This window comes from Haliotis cracherodii, unplaced genomic scaffold, assembly GCF_022045235.1.
Source record: "Haliotis cracherodii isolate W230 unplaced genomic scaffold, xgHalCrac1.p SCAF_6, whole genome shotgun sequence".
Lineage (NCBI taxonomy): Eukaryota > Metazoa > Mollusca > Gastropoda > Lepetellida > Haliotidae > Haliotis > Haliotis cracherodii.
Window position 1 is genome coordinate 42,729,958 of NW_027266319.1, and position 17,561 is coordinate 42,747,518.

The 17,561-nt window shown below is 43.8% G+C and overlaps 1 protein-coding gene across 1 annotated transcript in view; it reads right to left on the bottom strand.

The window, feature by feature from the left end:
• Positions 1–883: 883 nt before the first annotated feature.
• LOC139445005 (wnt inhibitory factor 1-like) overlaps positions 884–17,561 on the bottom strand; it is an 89,275-nt gene continuing 72,597 nt past the window's right edge. The window contains exons 5-10 of the mRNA XM_071226054.1: positions 12,536–12,640; positions 10,695–10,790; positions 10,276–10,371; positions 5,567–5,668; positions 4,870–4,995; positions 884–4,526 (exon numbers count right to left, since the gene is read on the bottom strand). Of these exons, the coding sequence (XP_071082155.1) occupies positions 4,240–4,526; positions 4,870–4,995; positions 5,567–5,668; positions 10,276–10,371; positions 10,695–10,790; positions 12,536–12,640 (812 nt within the window). The 3' untranslated portion in view covers positions 884–4,239. The remainder of the gene's footprint in view (positions 4,527–4,869; positions 4,996–5,566; positions 5,669–10,275; positions 10,372–10,694; positions 10,791–12,535; positions 12,641–17,561) is intronic.

The following is a 17,561-nucleotide window of genomic DNA, read 5'->3' on the forward strand; positions in this document are numbered from 1 at the left end:
AGTCTGTGTGTTCACAGTATGTACCCAGTTAGTCTGTGTGTTCACAGAATGTACTCGGTGAGTCTGTGTGTTCACAGTATGTACTCAGTTAGTCTGTGTGTTCAAAGTATGTATTCAGTTAGTTTGTGTGTTCACAGTGTGTACTCAGTAAGTCAGTGTGTTCACAGTATGTACAAAGTGAGTCTATGTGTTCACAGTATGTACCCAGTAAGTCTATGGGTTCACAGTATGTACTGAGTGAGTCTATGTGTTCACGGTATCTACTGAGTATGTTCACCATATGTACTCAGTGAGTCTGTGTTCACAGTGTGTACTCAGTATGTTCACAGTATGTACTCAGTGAGTCTATGTGTTCACAGTATGTACTCAGTGAGTCTGTGTTCACAGTGTGTACTCAGTATGTTTGTGAGATCACAGTATGTACCCAGTAAATCTATGTGTTCACAGTATGTACTCAGTTAGTCTGTGTGTTCACAGTATGTACTCAGTTAGTCTGTGTGTTCACAGTATGTACCCAGTTAGTCTGTGTGTTCACAGAATGTACTCGGTGAGTCTGTGTGTTCACAGTATGTACTCAGTTAGTCTGTGTGTTCAAAGTATGTACTCAGTTAGTTTGTGTGTTCACAGTGTGTACTCAGTAAGTCAGTGTGTTCACAGTATGTACTCAGTAAGTCTGTGTGTTCACAGTATGTACTCAGTTAGTGTGTGTGTTCACAGTATGTACTCAATTAGTTTGTGTGTTTACAGTGTGCACTCAGTAAGCCTGTGTGTTCACACTTTCTTACCTACTAACTCCGTGTGTCCAAAGTCAGAACTCATTATTTGAGGAGCATCATTAACAACAACAACAGCGTATGACACGGACAATCACAATTGGGCTTTATTTCACATTCATGTCATGAATATATAACAGTAACTTATTGCTCTAGTCAATATATACAACCCATGCTGGCAGGCGTACCGCGTAGACTCACAGCCGTACTTCCCTCCCTCTGCCCTACCCTCATCTGAGCCGCCTTCCAGTGTTGTCTTTCTTAGCCTCTCATCCGTCGTAGGCCTCTTCCTTCTATCTGAGCCTCCTCGCATACAACATTTAGGCCTGTGTCCTCCTCTCCTCTGTTGGCCTCAAAGCTTCTCTAAGCTTCCAATTCCCCCTATACGTGCCTATCGACCTACCACCCCTTCTATCTAGAACCTCCATCGCTCTTCGCCTTCATCCTCCCGTTCTAAGCCTTCATCCTCCTCCCTCTCTACGCCACCGTCCTTCTCCCTCACGAAGCCTTCATTCTCCTCCCTCTCTATGCCTCAATTCTCCTCCCTCGCTAAACTTCCATCCTCCCTCTCTAAGCCTCCATTCTCCTCCCTCTCTAAGCCTCCATTCTCCTCCCTCTCTAAGCCTTCATTCTCCCTCCCTAAGCCTGCATTCTTCTCCCTCTCTAAGCTTCCATACTCCCTCGCTAAGCCTGCATTCTCCTCCCTCTCTAAGCCACCATCTTTCTCCCTCCACCCAGTCCCTCTCTAACCTCCATTTTCTTCCCTCGCTAAACGTCCATCCTCCCTCTCTAAGCCTCCATTCTCCTCCCTCTCTAAGCCTCCATTCTCCTCCCTCTCTAAGCCTTCATTCTCCTCCCTCGCTAAGCCTCCATTCTCCTCCCTCTCTAAGCCACCATCTTTCTCCCTCCACCCAGTCCCTCTCTAACCTCCATTTTCTTCCCTCGCTAAACTTCCATCCTCCCTCTCTAAGCCTCCATTCTCCTCCCTTTCTAAGCCTCCATTCTCCTCCCTCTCTAAGCCTTCATTCTCCTCCCTAGCTAAGCCTCCATTCTCCTCCCTCTCTAAGCCACCATCTTTCTCCCTCCCTAAGCCTGCATTCTTCTCCCTCTCTAAGCTTGCATACTCCCTCGCTAAGCCTGCATTCTCCTCCCTCTCTAAGCTTCCATACTCCCTCGCTAACCTTCCATTCTCCTCCCTCTCTTAGCCTTCATTTTCCTACCTCTAAGCCTCCATCCTCCCTCTCTAAGCCTCCACCCAGTCCCTCTCTAACCTCCATTTTCTTCCCTCTCTAAGCCTCAATTCTCCTCCCTCTCTAAGCCTTCATGCTCTTCCATCTCTAAGCCTCCCTCCCCCCACTGGAGTGTACAGAGGAGAGATGGCACTTCACATTAGTAGGTTGATGTTTTTGTTGCGGGGTGTACTGAGGAGAGATGGCACGTCACATTAGTAGGTTGATGTTTTTGTTGCGGGGTGTACAGAGGAGAGATGTCACGTCACATTAGTAGGTTGATGTTTTTGTTGCAGGGTGTACAGAGGAGAGATGGCACGTCACATTAGTAGGTTGATGTTTTTGTTGCGGGGTGTACAGTGGAGAGATGGCACGTCACATTGGTAGGTTGATGTTTTTGTTGCGGGGTGTACAGAGGAGAGATGGCACGTCACATTAGTAGGTTGATGTTTTTGTTGCGGGGTGTACAGAGGAGAGATGTCACGTCACATTAGTAGGTTGATGTTTTTGTTGCGGGGTGTACAGTGGAGAGATGGCACGTCACATTAGTAGGTTGATGTTTTTGTTGCGGGGTGTACAGTGGAGAGATGGCATGTCACATTAGTAGGTTGATGTTTTTGTTGCGGGGTGTACAGAGGAGAGATGGCACGTCACATTAGTAGGTTGATGTTTTTGTTGCGGGGTGTACAGAGGAGAGATGGCACTTCACATTAGTAGGTTGATGTTTTTGTTGCGGGGTGTACAGAGGAGAGATGGCACGTCACATTAGTAGGTTGATGTTTTTGTTGCGGGGTGTACAGAGGAGAGATGGCACGTCACATTAGTAGGTTGATGTTTTTGTTGCGGGGTGTACAGTGGAGAGATGGCACGTCACATTAGTAGGTTGATGTTTTTGTTGCCGGGTGTACAGTGGAGAGATGGCACGTCACATTAGTAGGTTGATGTTTTTGTTGCGGGGTGTACAGAGGAGAGATGGCATGTCACATTAGTAGGTTGATGTTTTTGTTGCGGGGTGTACAGTGGAGAGATGGCACTTCACATTAGTAGGTTGATGTTTTTGTTGCGGGGTGTACAGAGGAGAGATGTCACGTCACATTAGTAGGTTGATGTTTTTGTTGCGGGGTGTACAGTGGAGAGATGGCACTTCACATTAGTAGGTTGATGTTTTTGTTGCGGGGTGTACAGTGGAGAGATGGCACGTCACATTGGTAGGTTGATGTTTTTGTTGCGGGGTGTACAGTGGAGAGATGGCACGTCACATTAGTAGGTTGATGTTTTTGTTGCGGGGTGTACAGTGGAGAGATGGCACGTCACATTAGTAGGTTGATGTTTTTGTTGCGGGGTGTACAGAGGAGAGATGTCACGTCACATTAGTAGGTTGATGTTTTTGTTGCGGGGTGTACAGAGGAGAGATGGCACGTCACATTAGTAGGTTGATGTTTTTGTTGCGGGGTGTACAGAGGAGAGATGGCACGTCACATTAGTAGGTTGATGTTTTTGTTGCGGGGTGTACAGAGGAGAGATGTCACGTCACATTAGTAGGTTGATGTTTTTGTTGCGGGGTGTACAGAGGAGAGATGGCACGTCACATTAGTAGGTTGATGTTTTTGTTGCGGGGTGTACAGTGGAGAGATGGCACGTCACATTAGTAGGTTGATGTTTTTCTTACGGAGTTTTTCAAAGAGGTACGAGGCATGGGAAAGAAGGATTCGAACGTAAGAATGTACTTCCGGGCGCGGCGTGTTTATATGGTTGCGTGACACCGAACGTTGCGGAGCAGAACATTGCGTATAAGAGCACTTCTACTCCCGTTGTTGTCAACTGGTCACTATACTATCTCTTGGCATTGGTCATCCCATCAGTCAAGGCTGGAGCACGGATCTACACGGATATGTTTCTCTGCTTCGGAGAATCAGGTATCTTTGGTCATATTAAAGCTGATAAATATACATGTCAAATATGCCCACGTTAAAGGAAGACAATATTTAATTAGAAATTCATATATTCCGGGTTCCAACTCCCCACCCGCCTATTATCCATAGCAACACCACCCGATCAGCATAACCGTTTCATCAAATAATTATGAACCAGTCAAAGGTATATGCCCATACTTATGGCGATATTCAATCGTCCGCTCATAATCACTTACACCTTCGTGAATTGTTCACGTACAACCTTAATCACTGGCTGTCGTGTGCTTCACACATCCCCAAAGTGTTCTCGCTCTCTCAGCACAACTACACGTACTGCTTCTTTTTGGGCTTTCGTCGTCTTCCCATCCTTATTAGTTTCTTATAGCGCTTCAACTTAAGCTTTTCTTTATTTGTAAGTTTATCTTTTTCACGTGTCAATATTTTTGAGAGCCAGTTTCTCTCTTTCATGAGTAAAGTCCGTTGCTGACTTTCGCGCAGCAGTTTACGAAACACACGCCTCTCTTCTCTGGTCAAACTCCAAACTTTAGACTTCCGCTTGATAATCTTCAGAATGCGTTTTTCTGTTTTCAACAGCTTCTTTTCGAATTCAGCTGAAACCGGAAATGTTAATCGATGAAATACTAATCCAGTATACACGCGCCCCTATCATTCGAAATGTACAGATAAAACCTCTAGCCGTGACACATGATCTCGGTAACAGGTACATAATACTATATCCGTAGACATGTGCATTAAGATGGCCTCAGTAACAGGTACATAATACTATATACGTAGACATGTGAATTATTTTTTCAGATGACCCCAGTAACAGGTACATAATATTTTATGCGTAGGCATGTACATTAAGATGACCCCAGTAACAGGTACATAATATTATATGCACAGACATGCGCATTAAGATGGCACGGATATGAGATACCTCTGCCTACCTACCTTTTCTCTCTTTCCGGTCCTTCCGTGTCCGTCGTTTTTTCTTTCTGCTTGGATTTCGTTTGTTTTTGTCTGTACTGCGCCTCCGGTCATCACTGCGCCGCGGCCGGTCCGTATCTGTCCTCATCTCTGCATACACAACAATACCAGCTTGTTACGCGTGGACCACGCCACTCAAACAACAAACGCAACAATACCAGCTTCTTATGTGTGGACCACGCCACTCAAACAACAAACACAACAATACCAGCTTATTACGAGACGACCACGCCACGCAAACAACAAACACAACAATAACAGCTTGTTACGAGTGGACCACGCCACGGAAACAACAAACGCAACAATGCCAGCTTATTAGCCGTGGACCACGCCACTCAAACAACAAACACAACAATACCAGCTTGTTACGAGTGGACCACGTCAGTCAAACAGGAAACACAACAATACCAGCTTGTTACGAGTGGACCGTGCCACGGAAACAACAAACACAACAATACCAGCTTTTTACCCTTGCCACTCAAACAACAAACACAACAATACCAGCTTGATACACATCCATAGGTTTTATGGTAACGTCATAATGGTGACAGTACAGTATGCCAAATTGTTCTAAACACAAAGGTGGACATTTTACTAAAAACGTGTTTCGATAAGAACTGACGGGGCTGTTGACAACAGTTGTTTGTTTTGTTGTACTTACTGCTGTGTTGACACTGGTTGCCGGAGAAACCCGCAGAACACTGACATCTGATTGGGCCGATACATGTACCTCCATTCTCACAGGGGCTGTTGTTGCAGTGGCCTGGAACACGAAGGTAGACTAATACACTAGAACACACACACACACACACACACACACACACACACACACACACACACACACACACACACACACACACACACACACAGACAGACAGACAGACAGACAGACAGACAGACAGACAGACAGACAGACAGACAGACAGACAGACAGACAGACAGACAGACAGACAGACAGACAGACACATATATACAACTAGAACACACACGTGTACCCACGCACTAGTACACACACGTGTACCCATACAACTAGAACACACACCTGTTTATCAAGTGAATATATTTCTTACATACAAAAAAGATATGGTGTTCATCTATATTCATATATATACAACTAGAACACATACGTGTACCCACGCGCTAGAACACACACGTGTACCCATACAACTAGAACACACACCTGTACCCATACAACTAGAACACACACCTGTACCCATACATTAGAACACACACCTGTACCCATACACTAGAACACACACGTGTACCCATACAACTAGAACACACACCTGTACCCATACACTAGAACACACACCTGTACCCATACAACTAGAACACACACGTGTACCCATACACTAGAACACATAGGTGTACCCATACACTAGAACACACACGTGTACCCATACAACTAGAACACACACGTGTACCCATACAACTAGAACACACACGTGTACCCATACAACTAGAACACACACGTGTACCCATACAACTAGAACACACACGTGTACCCATACAACTAGAACACACACGTGTACCCATACAACTAGAACACACACGTGTACACATACAACTAGAATACACACGTGTACCCATACACTAGAACACACACGTGTACCCATACACTAGAACACACACGTGTACCCATACAACTAGAACACACACGTGTACCCATACAACTAGAACACACACGTGTACCCATACAACTAGAACACACACCTGTACCCATACAACTAGAACACATAGGTGTACCCATACAACTAGAACACACACGTGTACCCATACAACTAGAACACACACGTGTACACATACAACGAGAAAACACACGTGTACACATACACTAGAACACACACGTGTACCCATACACTAGAACACACACGTGTACACATACAACGAGAAAACACACGTGTACACATACACTAGAACACACACCTGTACCCATACACTAGAACACACACGTGTACACATACAACTAGAACACACACCTGTACCCATACAACTAGAATACACACGTGTACCCATACAACTAGAACACACACCTGTTTATCAAGTGAATATATTTCTTACATACAAAAAAGATATGGTGTTCATCTATATTCATATATATACAACTAGAACACATACGTGTACCCACGCGCTAGAACACACACGTGTACCCATACAACTAGAACACACACCTGTACCCATACAACTAGAACACACACCTGTACCCATACATTAGAACACACACCTGTACCCATACACTAGAACACACACGTGTACCCATACAACTAGAACACACACCTGTACCCATACACTAGAACACACACCTGTACCCATACAACTAGAACACACACGTGTACCCATACACTAGAACACATAGGTGTACCCATACACTAGAACACACACGTGTACCCATACAACTAGAACACACACGTGTACCCATACAACTAGAACACACACGTGTACCCATACAACTAGAACACACACGTGTACCCATACAACTAGAACACACACGTGTACCCATACAACTAGAACACACACGTGTACCCATACAACTAGAACACACACGTGTACACATACAACTAGAATACACACGTGTACCCATACACTAGAACACACACGTGTACCCATACACTAGAACACACACGTGTACCCATACAACTAGAACACATAGGTGTACCCATACAACTAGAACACACACGTGTACCCATACAACTAGAACACACACGTGTACACATACAACGAGAAAACACACGTGTACACATACACTAGAACACACACGTGTACCCATACACTAGAACACACACGTGTACACATACAACTAGAACACACACGTGTACCCATACACTAGAACACACACGTGTACACATACAACTAGAACACACACCTGTACCCATACAACTAGAATACACACGTGTACCCATACACTAGAACACACACGTGTACACATACAACTAGAACACACACGTGTACCCATACAACTAGAATACACACCTGTACCCATACACTAGAACACACACGTGTACCCATACAACTAGAACACACACGTGTACCCATACACTAGAACACATAGGTGTACCCATACACTAGAACACACACGTGTACCCATACAACTAGAACACACACGTGTACCCATACAACTAGAACACACACGTGTACCCATACAACTAGAACACACACGTGTACCCATACAACTAGAACACACACGTGTACCCATACAACTAGAACACACACGTGTACCCATACAACTAGAACACACACGTGTACACATACAACTAGAATACACACGTGTACCCATACACTAGAACACACACGTGTACCCATACACTAGAACACACACGTGTACCCATACAACTAGAACACACACGTGTACCCATACAACTAGAACACACACGTGTACCCATACAACTAGAACACATAGGTGTACCCATACAACTAGAACACACACGTGTACCCATACAACTAGAACACACACGTGTACACATACAACGAGAAAACACACGTGTACACATACACTAGAACACACACGTGTACCCATACACTAGAACACACACGTGTACACATACAACTAGAACACACACCTGTACCCATACAACTAGAATACACACGTGTACCCATACACTAGAACACACACGTGTACACATACAACTAGAACACACACGTGTACCCATACAACTAGAATACACACCTGTACCCATACACTAGAACACACACGTGTACACATACAACTAGAACACACACGTGTACCCATACAACTAGAATACACACGTGTACCCATACAACTAGAATACACACATGTACCCATACACTAGAACACACATGTGTACACATACAACTAGAATACACACGTGTAACCATACAACTAGAAAACACACGTGTACACATACAACTAGAAAACACACGTGTAACAATACAACTAGAACACACACGTGTACACATACAACTAGAACACACACGTGTACCCATACACTAGAACACACACGTGTACCCATACACTAGAACACATAGGTGTACCCACACCTTAGAACAGAGGTGTATGCGAAAACATACAAGTGTATACACAAACACTCTGAAGCATATATGAGTAGTCACACTAAAACGTACATATGTTTCTTAACCTCCAGAACATACACCTATACTCATACACGGAAACATATAGGTATACTCTTCCACTAGAATATACTCATACACTAGAATATACAGGTATACTCATACACGAAAACATACAGGTATACTCTTACACTAGAATATACTCATACACTAGAATATACTGGTATACTCATACAAGAAAACATACAGGTATACTCTTACTCTAGAGTATACTTATACACTAGAATATACAGGTATACTCATACACGAAAACATACAGGTATACTCTTACTCTAGAATATACTCATACACTAGAATATACAGGTATACTCATACACGAAAACATACAGGTATACTCTTACTCTAGAATATACTCATACACTAGAATATACAGGTGAACTCATACACGAAAACATATAGGTATACTCTTACTCTAGAATATTCTCATACACTAGAATATACAGGTGAACTCATACACGAAAACATATAGGTATACTCTTACTCTAGAATATACTCATACACTAGAATATACAGGTATACTCATACACGAAAACATATAGGTATACTCTTACTCTAGAGTATACTCTTTACTAGAATATACAGGTATACTCATACACGAAAACATACAGGTGTACTCTTACTCTAGAATATACTCATACACTAGAATATACAGGTATACTCATACACGAAAACATACGGGTATACTCTTACTCTAGAATATACTCATACACTAGAATATACAGGTATACTCATACACGAAAACATACAGGTATACTCTTACTCTAGAGTATACTCTTTACTAGAATATACAGGTATACTCATACACGAAAACATACAGGTATACTCTTACTCTAGAATATACTCATACACTAGAATATACAGGTATACTCATACACGAAAACATACAGTTGTACTCTTACACAGAGCATAGAAGTATAATCACACTATAGAACGCACACTATAACACATTTACTAAAACGCACTCTTTAACGCATTTCACATGCGTACTTTTACTGTCGGACAATGGGGGCGCTTGGGTAGCCTAGTGGTTAAAGCGATCGCTCGGCACGACGAAAGACCGGGTTCGATTCTCCATATGTGTACATTATGTGAAGCCCATTTCTGCTGTCCCTCGCCGTGATGTTTCTGGAATATTGCTGAAAGCGGCGTAAAACCATGCTCACTTACTCACTCTTCGACAATAAGGTCATATGACCATACTTTAATCTCGTACCACCGACATCACAACATCTAGAAGACCTGCTAGTCTGTGTGCCCACAGAGGCGGGTTGTTGGCGGACTTACTGTATTCGCACGCCTCCCCATAGTACCTCTTGGTGCACCAGCAGTACCCCTCGGGCAGGCACCGCCCACCGTTCTCACAGGGACGCCCACAGGTGGCTGAAAGGGGAAACAAGACACTGTTCAATACCTGCCTCTGGGCATATTTAAGAGTGACCAGAGGATTAATTAGTGAGTGAAAAACAAAAATTGTATTTACAAAATTGGTACTTAAGCTGATAGTCCTCACGTCCGTCTAAGTCAACTACGGAGGTACTGTCGCATTTAATGTGAAAACAATGACGGCAGTATCAAACACTATGTACCCATGCCACACAAAGACACATACCTTGGAAATATTTGCATGCTCTGCATAGCAAACATATCAACTAGTAGTCTACATTATATGTATATGAAGATATCACACTCTGTAAAAACTATACCTTTCTCACAGTGAGTCCCAGTATACCCTTCCGGACATGCGCACACTTCGGGAGATATGCACGTTCCATTGTTCTGACAGATCGGATTACAGAGGGCTGAAACATGCAAAATGTCCGGTTAATCAAATCATGCACAGTAAGCCGTTGACCACAGGGACTCAAGACTGTCTTATCAACACTCGGCATGCAGAAACTGAAAGGGATATTGACTAGGATGCATGGTACCACTGGGGCCAGCTCTGGTGATATCTGGTATATACACTGAGGACCGCCTGTCTGAACGTCAACATCAGATTACAGATCACCATATGTATACGGCCAGTACACTATGTACATAGTTTTTGTTTTACACAACGACGTTGATATCTATAACTCTAATAAGAGTGCACGTTTAGAGTGAATTGTCAACATCCACGCACACGTGTGGACAGATCTTAGTGACTATATATATCCACAACACCACTTAAACACATTATTGGACATGCCGTGAGCTGCATAGGCACAGTAAAGTACATGAACATATGAACAGGATAAAGGGATATACTTGTGAAACTCCGTTCTGGTCGGTATGTAGATCAGCATCTCTAGCAGCCCTTGTATACACCATGCACCTAAGATGACACCGTGTTGTGTGACATGTAGATACCATGCACTTCGGACGACACGACACTCAGAGCGACCACCACATTCAAACGTAAAGTAACGTCAGTCAGAATGACCACTCATACAGACGTAATGTCAGTCACTCGGTGTTGTCAATTGCATACAGGCGACCCGAAATTTCCAAGTCAGCCAAGACATGTTTTAACTACTGGTATGTGTAAAGCAACAGCATCCCATTACATGGTGTTTGTTATTGGCAAGGAACAAGCCCCTGCTGACATGGCGTCTTTGTTATTGATAAGGGGCAAGCACCTGTGGTCATGACGTTTGTTTATGGCAAGGGGCCAGCACGTGCTGGCATGGCGTCTGATATTGTCAAAGAACAAGCATATGCTGACATGGCGTCTTATATTGTGAAGGCAACCAGCATGTGCTGACATGGCGTCTGGTACAGGCAAGGCAACCGCAATGTCTTACTGCATGGCGTCTCCATTCTCTTTCCGGCATTGGCTGATATAAGCTTTCACTTTCCATGGGTTAAGCATACTAGAGAGCCTCGAGCTGAGGTAGTCCCGTTAACGCCGGATCCAATCTGTCAGAGGTTGTGGAATCTACTCTTTTCCTCACTGCTCTTACTTTGTCATCTTTCGTGAAACAAGGATGTGTTATTCGAAGATCCAAACCCTACCTGTCAAATTCTCTGCAAGCAAATTCGAAGTTCAACGATGCGAACGTGGTGGAGATTAAAGGAACCACGTCTATAAGGATCCAGCATACCAGGGGAAGTCAGCTGAGCTTTGGTAGCCACAGATGTTCGACTCATTTCACATACGTTTTTAACAATACACGGTTGCGATCAGCATACTGGTGACACCTACTTTCAACACATCTGCTTCTATAATGCACACTGTCAAACCACAAACAAAACGATGTTATAGGTGTTAGATATACTACATGAGAGTTAAGTTGGGATTATAAAGGCAATCTGACTTGATGTTACACGTCACATGCAGAGTGTACCCAACGTACGTACGCCACTAGAATATATGCCTGATAACTGGACAACACCATGCCATGAACAGATAAGACTTCACGCAGATCCATCGTTGGTCACAGGTCAGGTAAAGGTACCATACAATAACAATGTCTAGGAGACACAATTCAAGCTAAGCACTTTGGAAACCATGGAGCCATGCTTGTATACGTCATTCATGCCTTGACGCAACTATGCGACGTACCTAGACGACAAAACTTGCCCTCAAATCCCTGCATACACGAGCATTCGCCGACCTCCGTGCATGTGCCCCCGTTCTCGCATTCGGACTCGCACAGGGAGCTTGTGTCTACAACAAAACATCACAAACTCAACGCCGATCCTGGGCTGTGAGATTCAGATGTACCAGCTGACAACATGGCATGCGTGTTCCATAGGTTTGGTCTCACATGGATGAGACATAGAGATGAACAATCCAACCTCGCGATACCACCTGTCACAGATCAATGTGGATGTGCTTTCGTCGAATGTTTCAGTGTGTGTCTTGAGTGTGTAACTTAAAACTCACTGTGCCAGGAGTGGAAGGTTCATTGTGTGTCTTGAGTGTGCGACGAACACTCACTGTGTCAGGTGTGGAAGGTTCATTGTGTGTCTTGAGTGTGCGACGTAACACTCACTGTGTCAGGTGTGGAAGGTTCAGTGTGTGTCTCGAGTGTGCGACGTAAAACTCACTGTGCCAGGAGTGGAAGGTTCATTGTGTGTCTAAGTCCGCAATGTGTTTGATGTGTGTGGAGACTGCATTGTGTGTGTGACCTGCGTGGAGACAGCAGGATGTGTGTGACGTGGGTGTGGAGACTGCACTGTGTGTGTGACGTGTGTGGAGACTGCAGTGTGAGTGTGTGTGACGTGTAAGGAATATGACGAGCGTGCAGTGTGTGTGTGTGTGTGTGTGTGTGTGTGTGTGTGTGTGTGTGTGTGTGTGTGTGTGTGTGTGTGTGTGTGTGTGTGTGTGTGTGTGTGTGTGTGTGTGTGTGTGTGTGTGTGTGTGTGTGTGATGAGACTGCCCTGTCTGTGACATGTGGGGAGGTTGCAGTCTGTGTGACGTGTGTTTCGTGCAGTGTGTGTGACGTGTGGTATGAAGTGTGTGTGGTGTGTAGTGTGTGTGTGTGCACGACGTGTGTGTGGCGTGCAGTGTTTGTGCATTGCGAGTGTGTGGCGTGCAGTGTGTGTGTGCACGACGTGTGTGTGGCGTGCAGTGTGTGTGCATTGCGAGTGTGTGGCGTGCAGTGTGTGTGTGCACGGCGTGTGTGTGGCGTGCAGTGTGTGTGCATGGCGAGTGTGTGGCGTGCAGTGTGTGTGCATGGCGAGTGTGTGGCGTGCAGTGTGTGTGCATGGCTAGTGTGTGGCGTGCAGTGTGTGTGCATGGCGAGTGTGTGGCGTGCAGTGTGTGTGCATGGCTAGTGTGTGGCGTGCAGTGTGTGTGCATGGCGAGTGTGTGGCGTGCAGTGTGTGTGCATGGCGAGTGTGTGGCGTGCAGTGTGTGTGCATGGCTAGTGTGTGGCGTGCAGTGTGTGTGCATGGCTAGTGTGTGGCGTGCAGTATGTTCAACGTTTGTGGAGCCTGTAGCATGGCATAGGTGAAACCCTATGCCAGTCAACTGTGTGACGTGTTTAGAGTTTGTTGTAAACACTGGTGGATACTTTCACCTGCAATCACCTGTGCAAAGTGTGATGTCGAGACAGCGTGCCACTAGTTTGGGCGTGTCATCATGTGTTGCGCAGGCGAAATGTGGTGTGCGCAGCAGGCTGGCAGATTTTGAGAAGACTGCTTTTAACCATATCTCTTTTTTGCAGTTGCATGGTCTTATGGTCGAATATCGACCTGTTTCACTCTGACAATAAAACCACGTCATATCAAGAAAGACAGTGAAGAGCAGTAAAATCTGCAATAGCCATATCTTTCGTTTCTCGGCGTTTGGTATGATTTATTTATGATATATTATGATATATTAGTCTCAAAATGTTAAACGACAAAATAAGGAATAACATATAACACTGGCTCAGAATGAAATCTCCCGTGTACTCAAACTCAATAGTGAACAAGGCGGCAATGTAGATCGGTTTGTCTTGAACAGGGTGTGCACCCGTGGGCTCTGCAGTATTCTAACTGCACACAGTGCCGTGACGGGCCAATAGCCGCACAAATAGAGGAGCCTCGTCATATGTTAACATAGACTTTCTCAAACATGTGCAGTGTTTATCAACCTGTTCAGTCAGGTTGTGAAACACTGTGTTGAGCAGGTTCAGTCTAGTTTTGTAACACTGTGTTGAGCAGGTTGAGTCAGGTTGTGTAACACTGTGTTGAGCAGGTTCAGTCTAGTTTTGTAACACTGTGTTGAGCAGGTTCAGTCGGGTTGTGTAACACTGTGTTGAGCTGGTTCAGTCTAGTTTTGTAACACTGTGTTGAGCAGGTTCAGTCTAGTTTTGTAACACTGTGTTGAGCAGGTTCAGTCAGGTTGTGTAACACTGTGTTCAGCAGTTTCAGTCAGGTTGTGTAACACTGTGTTCAGCAGGTTCAGTCAGGCTGTGTAACACTGTGTTGAGCAGGTTCAGCCAGGTTGTGTAACACTGTGTTGAGCAGGTTCAGTCAGGTTGTGTAACACTGTGTTCAGCAGGTTCATTCTAGTTGTGTAACACTGTGTTGAGCAGGCTCAGTCAGGTTGTGTAACACTGTGTTGAGCAGGTTCAGTCAGGTTGTGTAACACTGTGTTCAACAGGTTAAGTCAGGTTGTGTAACAATGTGTTCAGAAGGTTCAGCCAGGTTGTGTAACACTGCGTTCAGCAGTTTCAGTCAGGCTGTGTAACACTGTGTTCAGCAGGTTAAGTCAGGTTGTGTAACACTGTGTTCAGCAGGTTCAGCCAGGTTGTGTAACAATGTGTTCAGCAGGTTCAGTCAGGTTGTGTAACACTGTGTTCAGCAGGTTCATTCTAGTTGTGTAACACTGTGTTCAGCAGGCTCAGTCAGGTTGTGTAACACTGTGTTCAGCAGGTTCAGTCAGGTTGTGTAACACTGTGTTCAGCAGGTTCAGCCAGGTTGTGTAACACTGTGTTCAGCAGGTTCAGTCAGGTTGTGTAACACTGTGTTCAGCAGGTTCAGTCAGGTTATGTAACACTGTGTTCAGCAGGTTCAGCCAGGTTGTGTAACACTGTGTTCAGCAGGTTCAGTCTAGTTGTGTAACACTGTGTTCAGCAGTTTCAGTCAGGTTGTGTAACACTGTGATCATGCCCAATATGGAGGACATGCTGTTGATAAAAAGCAACATTCTTCCATGACCCTCCCAGTTTTCTGAATGATGAAGTCTACAACAGGTTCCCTCACGACCAAGGCGCTACATCACCATGCGATGTATTCATCAAAGACTAGGAACGTTCAGGATCCAATCTGAGACCAAATGTTCTGTGCTTTAGAAGCAAATGCATATTTTTTAAAAAAATGCCATTACCAATTTAAAAAAAGAAAAATAAATCTTCAAAAAATTCAGGAAAATATTCACACAGAATGAAGAAGCATCAGCGATTTCTTTGACGTGTCCCGTGTGTCGGACAGCGCATGCGGGTAACATGGCCGAGAATAAATGTGATGTACACTAACCAATGAATATACAGTCTGCGTATTACGTCATAATTACTTCATGTTGTTCTGTAAATACTTCCACACATGGAAATTAACACTTTCACAGGGAAATGATTTATAAATAGCTTTCCTCAGGCGAGAAGCCTTTTGCTAGGAGAGCTCAATCAGACAATGAGGTATGATGGCGTCGGTCGATTTATCATAATACTATTAATAATTGATATACATATATCTAAAACCAGTTTTATTACTTACAATCAGAACCAACTACATGTTTGCGCACAAATAGTGGTAAATATAAGAGATGACTTTACAGGGGCGCAACTAGGCTAATTGTAAGTGTGAACAAACCAAATGTTACGAGGACGCGTTTGGGGCATTTTAGGACCATTTATATTAGATCTTATTTGTAACAAATATTAGTAATTTATCTCTGATGACAAATGGAAATTGAACATTAAAACGAATCGATGATATTACTTTCATGTGTTGTACCGTGTTCAGTCGTAGTATCCGATGGTTACTTATCTGTTCATATTTTAACGCGAGCCGACCTATCATTATAAGTAATATAATTGTGAGAGCGGGGTTTGCTAATGTCACAAACCATCTTACACTAAAATCCTGAAGTGCCTAAAGATTCCGATTTTTAAGTAAGAAAATAAATATCATGTTCGATCATGTAGAGTTTGAATCAATAATTTACTACATAGATGGTAAATTGAGGTTTACCATGATGGCATCTATGCAAAAATTGTGCTTATTTAGGTTTAGAAAAAATGTGCTTTCTTCTTAGGAGTGCTTCTTAGGTGCCACAGTGGTAGTTTCGCCCCTGCTTTGTGGCTTATGTTATGTCATGTGACATCACCAAACTTTCATCTTCGTCATCATCAGACAGTTGCCGATATTTGGCGTATACGCTGTTTGCGTGAAATGGAGATACAGTTACAAGCTTTAACTACGATGTATCAAATCTACATACAGGGTGCATTTTTGAAACTATTCATACATAATTGGTCATCACATGCACTGCACAACCTGAATCAGTTGACATCGTGATGACCACATGGTGATAATTGCTCCCTGGACTGTAATTAACGAGTCATTTGATATACAAATGATATATAAATACAAATTATAATAATATATACGATCTGACGTGTTGTCAATTTATCAGTAGGTTTATTTACGCAGCGTGTGAATAACAGAGCGTGTTACGTCGTAGGAGTGTGACGCAAACCCACTCCCGATAAACCAATAGACTTTCACTAGGGAGAGGCCACATATAGTCCGGAAATAATTCGCAAGACGCTTGTTTTCCGACTATAATTATAACTGTTCCTTTGAAAATGAGTGGATATATTGATAACCTTCGGCGTCTAATAAATAACATAAACAACTATAATTGGATGTATAACAGAGTGACCTGTCCCCCCGTGTCATACATTCCACCAGGACGACATGAGATGGTAACTGACCCAGTCTTTGTCCGCCAACTTGCTAAATTAGAGAAAGTGTTGATTGAAATCGTCTGATTAAAAGAAAGTTTACAAATTACTGTGGATTTCTATCAACAGATCTTAATGATTTCTTGCAGTTTTTAACTACCCCAGGATAGACATGGTTATTATTTGCTG